Here is a 12,600-nt window from a genome sequence, read left to right as displayed (position 1 = left end):
GACGCAGGAAACATTTTCTGCTGATGACTCTTCCATGAAGGTCATATTTGTGCAGGTGTTGCTGCACAGTAGAACAGTGCACCACCACTCCAGAGTCTGTTAAATCTTCCTAAAGGTCTTTGCAGTCAAATGGGGATTTTGATTTGCCTTTCTAACAATCCTACGAGCAGTTCTTGACAAGTTTTCTTGGTCTTCCAGACCTCAACCATAGCCCTAACAAGCTAATTAAGGTCTGAGACCTTGGTAAAAGTTATCAGTGAGCTCAAATCTCCTGGGGTGCCCAAACTTTTGCATGGTGCTCCTTTCCTTTTTTTCCAATCTAAAATTGTACAAAACAAAAATAATACACTAATCTTGCTTAAAATGTTGAAAAGAATGTTTCACCTTTAACTTTATGACTTTTGGAGATCAGTTCATCTTCTACTCACTTAACTATTCACAGTAACAGAAATTTTGACCAGGGTGCCCAAACTTTTTCATGCCACTGTATACTGTAATTGATTTACTCATTTTCTTTCCTACATTGTCGTGAATTATATTGTACTGCCACCACTAAATTTACAAATTTAACATATGCCAGTGATATTAATTAAACTTTATTCTGATTCTCCTTAAATAGAAAAACCCAAATTGTTCACAGCACTCAGGATGTGCTCTCACTAGCCCCTTCTACAACTAATGCAAAACTTCCCTGCCCCAATACTCCTTTGATCAATGTTTTGACCAAACATTCTTTTACCCTTTAATACTTGCTGCATTAGCAGGCTAGATCATATTCATGCACAAGTACCCTCAAACCCCTTTCTGCATGTTTGCTCTACTTAACATTGTTTCTTCTTTCTAAAAGAAAAACTAATATTATAATCCATTTACCAGCTTTTTTTAAGACTATACTTGCCCAACCATTCAATGCCTCTACATAAATCATATTCTCTTTACTCTATTTTTTTATTATTTGCAAACTGGGTGGCATCCCTTAAATTAACCCAAGCTTAAAAACCTCTAGCCAGCATTCTGTGATAGATCATGTTTTAAATCTGTAGTACAGACCTAACTAGAATCTAAAATTAACTAACATCTGCACTATTCTGTAGCCGTGATTTCAGCCAAGAGCAATTCCAACTTAACAGAAATTTTCATTACAAACAGTTCTCGGAACCCTTCCAAGACTAGGGAGCATTTATACTTAAAAAGAACATCCTAATACTGAGCAAAAGGCAATCAGAGACAGTATTTTGCAATGTGAATTTTCTGTGGTTTACCAGCAGTCAGGTGTCAGGTTAGGGAGTTTCAACCTTTCGATACTTTCCAGAGCCTAACAATTCACAGGATGCCAATCTGAAAATAACCTATTTACCTCTATTCACTACTTCCCATCAATTGTTAATCCATGCCAATACTTTACCTTATCAAATATCCTCTGGAAGTTCAAACACAATTTGCTTCCTCTATCCATTCTAGACTTCCTCAAACACTTCAAAACTGAAGCATAAGTTCACTTTCTGGAAGCCACAGTGAAAGTGATAATTCACTTATATAAACATTTTAACTCCCTTTCTTTTTAAAAAGGGCATCACAATGCTAATTCTTTCTCTAGCATATCACCAAAGTGAGGGCTTTTAGAGGATAAAACTAATGTCGCCACTTTTTATTAAGATGATAGGATGCAGGCGATCTGAACCATCGGGCTTTAGCCCCTAGTTTGTCCAATATGAATGTATAATTTAATATCATCCAGGCATCATTCATTTGTAGTGAGAAGTTTGCAGAATATCGTACTTTACACTCAGCTGTAAATTCTGTTCAATTTATCAACCATTTCCTTTTCCCCATTATTCTTCCCCATTCTATAGTACAATTCTACTTGCATAGTAGTTTCCTTTAATATACTTAAAAGAAACACTTACGTCTGTTTTTATATCATTTACCAGTTTGCCCACATTTTGTTTTCCTTTATTACATTTCTTCTGCTCTGGATTCTGAATTTACCTATCTTGATATATACCACTAACTTCTGCCTCCTTGAAAATATTTCTTTCAGCACAATACCAACCATCAGCCTACCTACTCCTCTTCATCTTTAACATCTTTGGTTGATCCATTCCTCCTTACAGAGATACACTTATTTTATGATATGCTGTGATTTACAGCCGCAAGGTTTGTGAACCCTTTGCAATTACCTGGTTTTCAGCATTAATTACTCACAAAATGTGGCCTCGTCTTCATCTAAATCACAATAATAGACAAACACAATCGCCTAAACTAGTAACACACAAATAACTGTACTCATCAATACTGATTACACCTTTTAAACACTCACAGTCCAGGTTCAAAAGAGTATATGAACCTCTAGGGTAATGCCTTCCTCAAAAGCTATTTGGAGAGTCAGGTGTTCAAATCAATGAGATAAGATTGGAGGTATGAGTTGTAGAGGTGCCCTACCCTATATATAAAAAAAAGACATGCAAAGTCAGGTTACTGACAGTCTGCTCTCCTCAAGGAACATCTGTTTATGTGCACCATACCTTGATCAAAACAACTTTCAGAAGACTTTAGAAGAATTGAAAAGATGCATGTAGCTGGAAAAGCCTACAGAAGCATTTTTAAATACCACAGTGTTCATCAGTCAACAGTAACAGGAACTGTCTCAAATGGGATAAATTCAATACTGTTGCTACTCTCCCTGGGAGAGGGTGTACCGCAAAGATCACACCACAAGCATAATATACAATGCTTAAGGAGGTGAAAAAGAACCCAAGGCGAATAGCAAAAGAACTGTAGAAATCTCTAAAACTTGCTGGTCTCTGTTCACGTACCCACTATAAGAAAGACACTGAACAAAAATGGTACAGGTTTCCCTCGCTATCTGAAAGTACAGCGTTCCTATGAAACCTTTCGTAAGCTGAAATGGTGTAAAGCGAAGAAGCAATTACCATTAATTTATATGGAAAACAAGAATGATATGATAAATACAGCCAATATAAAGTAGAAATAATAATATGTACAGTGTAGTTTTACTTACCAGAATCCAGAATACAGCGAGCACACTGGAAGGTTGAGGGGTGGTGGTGTTTTTCTGGGAACTTTTTGGCAGCTTCACTATCAGCTGAAGCACTCTCTCCAGTAACCTTTAAGCAATAAAGCTGCCCTCACCTCAAAAACCGAAACCACCCATAACCTTTAAATTCCACTTTCGCAACACTTCCATCACCATTGTCCAGTGCTTTCTGTTTCAGCTTATTAAAAAGACTGACTGATTTCTCCTCAAGTATAAGATAATGGAAGACCACGCTTTGTACACCCATCAATCCACTCAAGCAATAGACTTTCCATTTTATCCATTACTGGATGTCGACTAAAAGAGACCACTTTGCTACTAGCAGAACCAATAGTAACATCGGCAGCTTTAAGATTCTTTCTGTGTAAATGGTACGAATGGTGGACGCAGGCAAGTTCAAAGCACGCACAAAGTCTTTATTTCATTCACCACGATCAAAACGCTTAATTACATCCAGTTTTACGCTAAGCGTAACACCCTTCCGAGCTATCTTAGGCTTTTCCGATACATCTTGCTAACGGATGCACAAAATATATCAAGATAAAGCACAGAAGCTCACAGACACAGTTCAAAGCTATGGCAGCTTGATGCTTAGTTCCGGGAAAGGAGCTTGGCAGTACCACTCTCGCTGCAAAACAAACACTGGACGCTATTTTCGTTTTTCACCTTTTCTCGTAAAAGCCAAAATACTCATCGGATTTCTTTCGGTTTGCGAAAGCAAGTACTAATGTAGGTCTTTTGTAAAAGCAAAGTGGCGTAAAGCCAACTTTCAAAAAGCGAGGGAAATCTGTATCTCAAGAGTATCCTAGCACCTGAAGCTCAATATAAGTTGGAAGATGCAGCAAGACAACGATCTGAAACACAAGTGTAAATCTATAACAGAATGGGTTTTTTTTTAATTATGTTTTGGAGTCTAGACCTTAACCCAATTGAGATGCTGTGGCAAGTCCTAAAGAGGGCTGATTATATAAGGTACAGGCTTCCCCCGCTATCCGAAAGTAGAGCGTTCGTTCCTATAAAACCTTTCGTAAGCCGAAATGGCATAAAGAAGCAATAACCATTAATTTATATGGGAAAATTTTTTGAGCGTTCCCATACCCAAAAAAATAACCTACCAAATCATACCAAATAGCACATAAAACCTAACACTAACATTTAGTAAAAGCAGGAATGATATGATGAATACAGCCTATATAAAGTAGAAAATGTATGTAGTGTAGTTTCACTTACCAGAATTGGGAAGGTTTAGCCAAAACTGAGTTGTAGAGAGAGAAAAAAAAATCGGCACATACACGCATGCCCGCGCAAGGCTTCACTGTCATGGTAGTCTTTCTCAGGGTAAACAAGTTTTAAACGGGCGCCTTTTTTCGTAAAAGTGAAAATCCTCTTCGGATCTCTTTCGGTTAGCGAAAACAGATACTAACGTAGGTCTTTTGTAAAAGCAAAGTAGCGTAAAGCAAACTTTTGTAAAGCGGGGGATACCTGTATCCCAAACATTGATGAACTGAATCAATCTTGTATGGAGAAATTATCTAAAATTCCTCCTCTCCATTGTGCAAATCTGATCAACAGCTAGAGGAAGCGTTAGGTGGCTAAAGGAGATTCCACCAATTATTAAATACAAGGGTTTACTTACTTTTTCCAGCCTGGACTGAATGACTTAACAATGTGTTCAATAAACACATGAAAAGTACAATTATTTGTGTGTTATTAGTTTGGGTAGATTGTGTTTGTCTATTGTGACTTAAATGAAGATCAGACCACCTTTTATAATACAGAAAACCAGGTAATTGCCAAGAGTTCACAAACTTTTTCTTGCAACTGTACCTCTTAAGATTAAATGTCTCCTTTTAATCCAGCTTTCCTACTTGACTATCAATCCAGACAACTTTAGTACTTCTATCCCTACTCCACTGTAATTCTACTTATTTTTTTAAAAAATAAAACTGTTTAAAAAAACTTCACTCTCGAACTGAATACAAAAGGCAAAATTGATATTTCTTCAGGAATCTTTCATTGATTTAATTTTATAAACCTCTTCCTTAACCATGAGCAGAGTGGTTTCACATCTGTCTTGGAAATTAATCAAAATGCATTTTATGAATTTGTTCTTGCAACTACCCTTTCCAACTTGATTAAGCCAATCTATTATTAAAAAAATGTATCCTGCCACATGGCTATTGGTCATTTAATGCACTACCCATTCATATTTTCTTTTCCTTTGTTTTTAAAACCTCCCCCCCAAACTCAATCCCTCTGAACTTATTTTTTTTTCAAATTCCCTGCAACCTCAGAAAACTTCATTGGATTGGAATCTATCTATCATTCAAAAGCTAGGAAAACAGAAAAGAAGAATCCATAGATCATTTAGCTTAGTTATACAGCTTGGAAAAAAGCCCTTGAGTCTAACTCATCCACACTAAGTTATCTACCTGAGCTAGTCTCATTTGTTTGTCTTTGGGTCTTAACCCTCTAAAACTTTCCTATCCATATACCTGTCTAAATATCTTGTACCTACCTCTACAGCTTCTACTGACAATCCTTTCTATACATACCACCTCTGCATGGAAGTAGTTATACCTCAAGTCATTTTTAAATCTTTTCCTTCTTTACCTTAAATGTATGCACTCTAGTTTTAGACTCCCTTACTTTGGGAAAGTAAATGTGCCCATTAACTTAATCTATTCCCTTTCCTGATTTTATATACCTCTGCCAGTCATCCCTCTGCATTCTACAATTCAGGAAACAATATACCTGTACCTCTAGGATTTCCTGATCTACAATAGTCTACCATTATTATCATTTACTGTATAAATGCTTTCCTTGTTTGATTTGCTAAAGTGCAATTCCTTTCACTTGTCCAAGTTAAATTCCAAATGCCTTTCTTTAGCTCATTTTACCAGTTGATCTAGCTCCCATTGTAATCTTAGACAATCCTCTTCACTGTCCACATCATCAAATTCAGTGTAATCCAGAACACTTATAACAGGTTGAGCACTCCTTATCCAAAATGCTTGAGGCTGGAAGCATTTCAGATTTCTTCAGATTTTGGGATATTTGCATCTAAATAATGAGCCAGCTTGGGCATGGGACCCAAGCCCAACACGAAATCCATTTACATTACTTATACAGCTTATTCATATACCTTGAAGGTAGTTTTATAGAAACTTTTAATAATTTTGTGCATGAAACAATAATGTGTACATTGAACCATCAGAAAGGTAAGCACTACCTCGGCTGCCCAGGTGAACAGTCAGTGGCTGTTTGGCATCGCCATCATTCCCGGACAATGATGTCTCATCAGCAGTGTTGGCTTGTTCAGGCGTTAAATTGTCTTCAGCAACAATCTTGCCAAACTCATCAATTAATTTCTCTGCTGCTTCTTGATCAGCTGATGCTTTATCACCACAAACCTTTAAAAATTTAATGCCATGCCTTTTCTTAAATTTCTGCAACCAGCCTGCTGAATATTCACAATTACCTTCAATTTTCAGTTTGTTGTGATAGATCTTTGCTTGTTTCATGATCAGCATACTGTTAAGTGGCATATGTTCACTTTGACGCTGAAGAATCCACTCTTTCAATACACGATCAAGATCTTCATTTTTCGCTTTATGCAGTGTTTTTCTATTTTCCATTAACTTCTGTTCATTACTTTCAGCATAAAACTTTAACAGTTTGTCTTTCTGTTTCTTCAGGTCATAGATGGTGGTCGTTCCAACACCATACTCCTCTGTCAGATGTTTCACACTTACACCGCTATCAAGTTTTTCCAACAACTTGACTTTCTGCGTAATAGATAAACATAAATGCTTCCTCTTTTTCTTTTCACTGTTACCCACAGGGGCAACTGTAGACCGTTTTGACATTTTCAACAATATCTTCACAGCACAGAGCAGAGAATAAGCGCAAAACACATGGTAATCACTGTGAGTAATACACGAAGGTCTGGCTATGATGACTGCTGAAAACAAACTGGTGCCAACAGGGGCCCACTCAGGGTATGTGAGGTCACTTCTCAGAACTGTCTGTGGTGCGCAGAAACCACAAAAAAATTCGGATTTCGGAAGTTTTCGGATAAGGGGTGCTCAACCTGTATTGGGAAAATGCTGGAAGCTATTATTGAAATTATAGCAGTATACTTACAAAATACAAGGAGATCAAAGTTAACATTGTTTTGTAAATGTGAAGTCACGTCTGACCAATTTATTGAATTGCTCTGAAGTAACACGAGGCATGGAGGTTACTAGGGTCTCTGCTTCTCAAAATGTACATTCATGAATGACTGCACCAAAAGATTTGGATATGTCAGACAGCAGATCTGGAAACTGAAGCAACAATTAACTAAAGGAACTCAGCAGTCAAGCAGCATAGAAGGAAAGGATCTTTCAATATTTCGGATCAAAAACATGCATCAGCCATGTATGGGTGCTAAATTAAATGATGACCCAAAGACAAAAGGTTGGAAAGCAACTTATGTCGAGAACAAAGTAGTATAAATGAATTACAAAGATCTATCAAATGGAGTATGGGTGAGGGGGAAATATCAAAATGTCCATTCTGGCACGGGAACAGAAGCTGCATAGTATCTATTACATGGCAAGGGATTGCAGAGTGACCTGGGCATTTAGTTGTATGATGCAAAATTCTAATGTGCAGGTACAGTAAATAGTTAGAAAAGCTATATTTTTTGTGTAGGGAAAAGACTATAAAAATAGAAGATTGTTACCCTCATTCAAATTGAGGAAATAATTGGGGCCCAAACCACCAATCCATCAGTATCCTACTAGATATAGCTTGCCAACGTGAGAAGGACCCAATTCTATTAACTAACCAATAAATACCAAGACAGCAATCCCAAATCCATGCACACTAAATCTGTCTGCTCTATTCTAGACAAGAAATCAAGCCCCATCAGGGGGAAATCATGCATTTGGAATCAAATCTTGTACAAGGAAAATGGATCACAGTTGTTGATCATCTCAATCATCTCAACACAATATCATCAGTGTAGGGGTTAACAGTTTCCTTAGCCCATATTGATCTTCTGCCATCATAAAGGTCAAAAGTAGAAAGGAACTTTGCTGATGATTGCAAAATGTTCAAGTCCATTCATAACTCCTTAGAAAATGGTTGGTTAATTGTCCACCACCACAACTTCTTGTGCCAAGACTGCAGAGATGCAATCGAATTAATTGCTTGTAGCATTAGCTTACTTATTAAATTCTTTTCACTTTGCTCCATTTGTTCAGCTATATTCCACCCAGAAAACTAAACATAAAACAAAGCTGCTTAAACTAAGCAATGATCATATGCTCAAAAAAGATACAAACCATTTCTTGGCATGCAATGGCATTCACTGTTTCCATCAATATCCTGAGATGATACCACTAAAGAGAAATCTATTTAAACTAACTACAAAATAATGTTTGCTACAAGAAGGTGAAAAGTTGGTGATGCGTAATTCATTCTTTAAACCTCTAAACTTCTATAAAGCACAAATCAGCAGAACTTCAGAATGTCTGCACTTGTTTGTACAACACTCAAACAACTCTATACCATTCAGGATAAAGCAGCCCTTCCACCACCAACACACCAAGGTCACACAGCAGATCATCTACAAAAGATTGCAGCTGCTCACTTAAGCTATTCGAGCACTATCCTCAATCCATATCCTTATCTACTGAAGGACAAGAACAGCAAGCACACTGCAACATCGCCACCTGCAGATTCCCCTCCAAGGCAAACACCACTCAGACTTTTTTTTTAAATCAATAAACACTGTAACAAATTATGAAACCTCTTTCCTAATGTCATTCTGGACTACCTTGACTCAAGGTATCCTAACAGTATTGAGAGCATCCCAAAAATGAATTAAAATGTAACATATAAAAATAGATAAACCTTCAAGTTACATGCAAACATAATAATGATAATCACTAAAATATGCTTAGAATGGTATTTGAAAACTACTGCAATTTTAATCTAATTTCCACTGAGATTACAGTATTAATAGGACAAAAATTAGCACAAAAGCTTATATAACTGATTTATTGAAATTTTTAAATTAATGCTCCATTCAAATGTTTCAAACTAATGATGTACCTAAGAAGCTGTTTTAGGTTACAAGCCAATGCTAAATAAAAATAAAACTCAAGCAGGGAAAAAACTCCCAGCACACTACCAGTTTTGTTACTTAGAGAAAATAGATCATTCATATTTTGCTGCTATTATATGCAGGCAGTAGGCTTAAGTATTAATGCAAAGTAATTTACAGCTATTAGATATTCAAGTTAAAACTCGTAAATAAAAGACAAGGGGCAGGTTAAGTGTTCAGACCCAAATTTGGAACATTGCATTTTTAGACAGTATATTGTATAAAATATCACAACAGCTACAAGGTCAAAGTTATTATCAACATCTAACACAAACATCACTGCAGAATTAAAGAAAAGTGAACAATCACAATGGCCAATATATTCTACAGGTGTTTTTGCTTGTTCTGCACAAAAATTAAAGCTTATTAGCAATGCTCATGTTTTTAAAAGTTATTTAAAAACTTACTTTTTCCTTCCTCCTGTTTTGTATCCTTGATAATTGGAGTTCCTCTCCCTTAGAGATCTATGAACAAAGTCAAACAGGCATAACCATAACCTCCAAGCTTTGAAGTGGAAAAACCAAGCTAACAAATATCATAATACAACAAATCAAAAGTAAAACTGATCATAAGTGCAACTGAGATTAAAATTAAATATTTACAATTGCAATTTTATTTAAGATGTAGGTGTCTCTGACAGGATCATAATTTATTGCTAATGTCTACTGCTCTTGAATTAAGTGACTACGTAGGCCCTTTCTGAAGCAGTTTAAATACAAAGGTAGTCTGAAGTCACATCTGGGCCAGAATGGATAAATATGCTCAAACTCCTTAAGAAAGAGTAGCAATTGGCAATACTGTTACAAAGCACAGTGAACTCTCCTTCAAACCTTGAATCAAGATCTGGACTGATATCTTGGTAATAAGTATTATGCAGGAATTTTGCTATAAACCACTTTCTTCCCTCAATTAAATACAAAATAGGCAAGCAATTTTTTTGTCTATTCTATACTACATCAGAGATTCACTGAAGTTAATCAAACGCAACTTGCTGAAATCTATGTTTCACATTTACCAATACTATTTCTGTGTTCCGTTAACTTTCTAATTTGGTGTTTCACTATCTGTCACCATTCCCAAAGTTACTATACTTCTGCCAATAAAGATTTCAAATAATTACAACCTTGTGTTCTTCATTTATAAAGTTTATTTGCTCTTGAGTCAGATGAAATTGCAACTGCTATTAAAAAGTGCTACGAACTCATGTAAAAATCTTGAGAACAGAAGTACTGTACAGAACATTTGAATCTGTTGATCCCAAAGAACGTTTTCAATGCTACACTTACAAAACCACTGAATTGTACTGCAGTCTGCATTGCAATTTCCAAATGATGTGTTGCTAAAGTGGAACTGACGTTTCCTAGTTGAAGTAGCATCATTTTCAAATGCACATACAATATTCCTACCCAAAACATCAGCTATTCCTTTGCTTCTACAGATGCTAATCGACTGAGACTTCTCCAGCAATTTGTTATTTTTTTAACCTCCAGATTACAACATCTGCAGTTGCAGTCTCTTATGGCTTATTTTTTTAAAATCAAACACATTGCTAAACAACAATTATCATAATAAACACATTACTATATTGTAACCATCGATTCTTAAAATAGTTATCTACTATTTATTGGTTAGATATTACCAACCAAATCAAAAATATAATTTTTTCAATTTTCTGAATTAGTGCAGTACCTGTCAGGTACTGGTAGCAAATTTAATTATTATAATCAGCCAAACGAAAAAAAAACTTAATGTGCATAAAATATGAAAATTTGAACACATTACGACGATTCATTCTTCCATCTTTCTTTAGCCAGCGACTTTACACTCCCTTTTGCAACCGTTTTTCCCTCAGCCTAACTTACTATTTGAGGTCCCGCCTCCCACGTACTGACTGGCTACTTCGGAATTCCGACCCAGCCATTGGATTATCCATTGGGCAAATCAACTGTCCGTCAATCACAGATCATTTGGCAAGTTAGGTTTACACGAAAACCACCACCTTGAGCTCGCTGCAATGCAGGTTTTACCAACCTCTCGAAGCCATTAAAGTCACAAACAACTTACTATCACGTAATTAAAACGCTGTATTTATTCCAAAATTAAATTTGCTGTAGTTAATAGCAGAACCCCTATTGATTCTTGTATCCTGCCGCCAAACGGTCGAAAGTACACCGGCATAAAATCAACACTGGGAGAAAAATATTTAAAATGCATCCTATCCACCTCTAAATATTTTTCCCAAGCCTCATTTTAGCCGGGGAAGCCCGTCGTGCCGAGTTATTTTCGGTGGCAAGGATGTAATGACGGGGAGGGAGGGAGGGGAGCCGTGTATCCCTCCGCCTGCTGCAGCAGAGCCGCGAGTAGCACAGCCACAGCGCGGAGACGCGCGTCCGTTCATCGCGCCGCCTGCTCCATGCAAACAGGCGCCCGCTCAAACGTTTCGTGTGACTTACTACATTCTGTACCGTACGCACATGCAGCGGAGAGAGAGAGAGAGCGAGAGCGAGAAAAAAAAACGAGCGTAGAAGACGCTGGTTCTTTGACCCCCTTATCCCCAAGCTGGCAGGTTGGTGAAGAAAGCTCACAGAACCGGTCACAGGAAAAGTGGCGACGCGCACACACTCCGAAATTTTCCCAGCAGCCGCCGATGGAAAATTCTAGAAAGGAAAAAAATAATAGACTGGGGGAATGCAGATCAAATTATCAGTCGCAATGTCACTCCACTACTATTAGTTACCTCAACTCTAGATAGAATTCGTGCTTTAAAATAAACACAAAAAAAAGCCAAAATCCCGCACACAAGTCGAACTACAGCTCAGCTGACGGAGTCTTGTCCCTATTGTTCCCTTCAGCCTATGCGAAGACGGAACGCATGCGTGCGACTGCCGGTGCATGCCGGGCAATGTAGTCCCAAAATACTTGAACTCGTTCAGTGCTCACGACAAAAGTGTGCCTGAAAACCACAGTGCCCAGAATGCCGTGCGGTTAACATTTTGGGCAGTTCATACCTAGTTCTTGATTGGGAAAAAGATAAGAAGGTTTCTGTTTAGTTTGTGCAGCATGGTGCTCAGGATTAAAAATGGCAGTCTTCTTGTAAATTGCAGAGTGAAAGTATTATTGCTAAATTGTTATTTAAATATGCTAATTTATTTGGATTACTGCATTACTATCTGTAATGATGATACATTGTCCTTTTTAAGACATCCTCAAAATAAAGTTATTAGTATACTTATAACACTTTATCTTCCGAATACTTAAAATGTTATTGTTCTAATATTTAATTAAGAACATACCTTTTTTTTTACTTCAAACAATATTATCAAACCAATACAACATTGTTATGGATATTTGCAGTCCTGGGCCGGGGGGCCTTGTTTTTATGCCA

At 37.0% G+C, this 12,600-nt stretch overlaps 1 protein-coding gene across 7 annotated transcripts in view; it reads right to left on the bottom strand.

Moving 5' to 3' along the window:
• Positions 1-12,080, bottom strand: part of LOC140731838 (general transcription factor II-I-like) — a 160,804-nt gene extending 148,724 nt beyond the window's left edge. Inside the window, exons 1-3 of one of the 7 annotated variants that reach the window (XM_073053731.1) lie at positions 11,953-12,080; positions 11,669-11,872; positions 9,623-9,679 (exon numbers count right to left, since the gene is read on the bottom strand). Coding sequence is in view for 1 of the 7 variants with exons in the window: in XM_073053728.1 (XP_072909829.1) it covers positions 6,291-6,927 (637 nt within the window). In the remaining 6 variants the exon portion in view is untranslated. Of the gene's footprint in view, positions 1-6,290; positions 7,152-9,622; positions 9,680-10,904; positions 11,057-11,077; positions 11,399-11,438; positions 11,589-11,668; positions 11,873-11,952 lie in introns of those variants that run through there. The other 6 variants (XM_073053732.1, XM_073053728.1, XM_073053730.1 and 3 more) reach the window with 6 other exon arrangements.
• Between the last annotated feature and the right edge of the window lie 520 nt (positions 12,081-12,600).

This window comes from Hemitrygon akajei, chromosome 8 (genome assembly GCF_048418815.1).
Source record: "Hemitrygon akajei chromosome 8, sHemAka1.3, whole genome shotgun sequence".
NCBI classification, from domain to species: domain Eukaryota; kingdom Metazoa; phylum Chordata; class Chondrichthyes; order Myliobatiformes; family Dasyatidae; genus Hemitrygon; species Hemitrygon akajei.
Note: the sequence above shows the minus strand (reverse complement) of the source record. Positions and strands in the feature narration are given on the sequence as shown.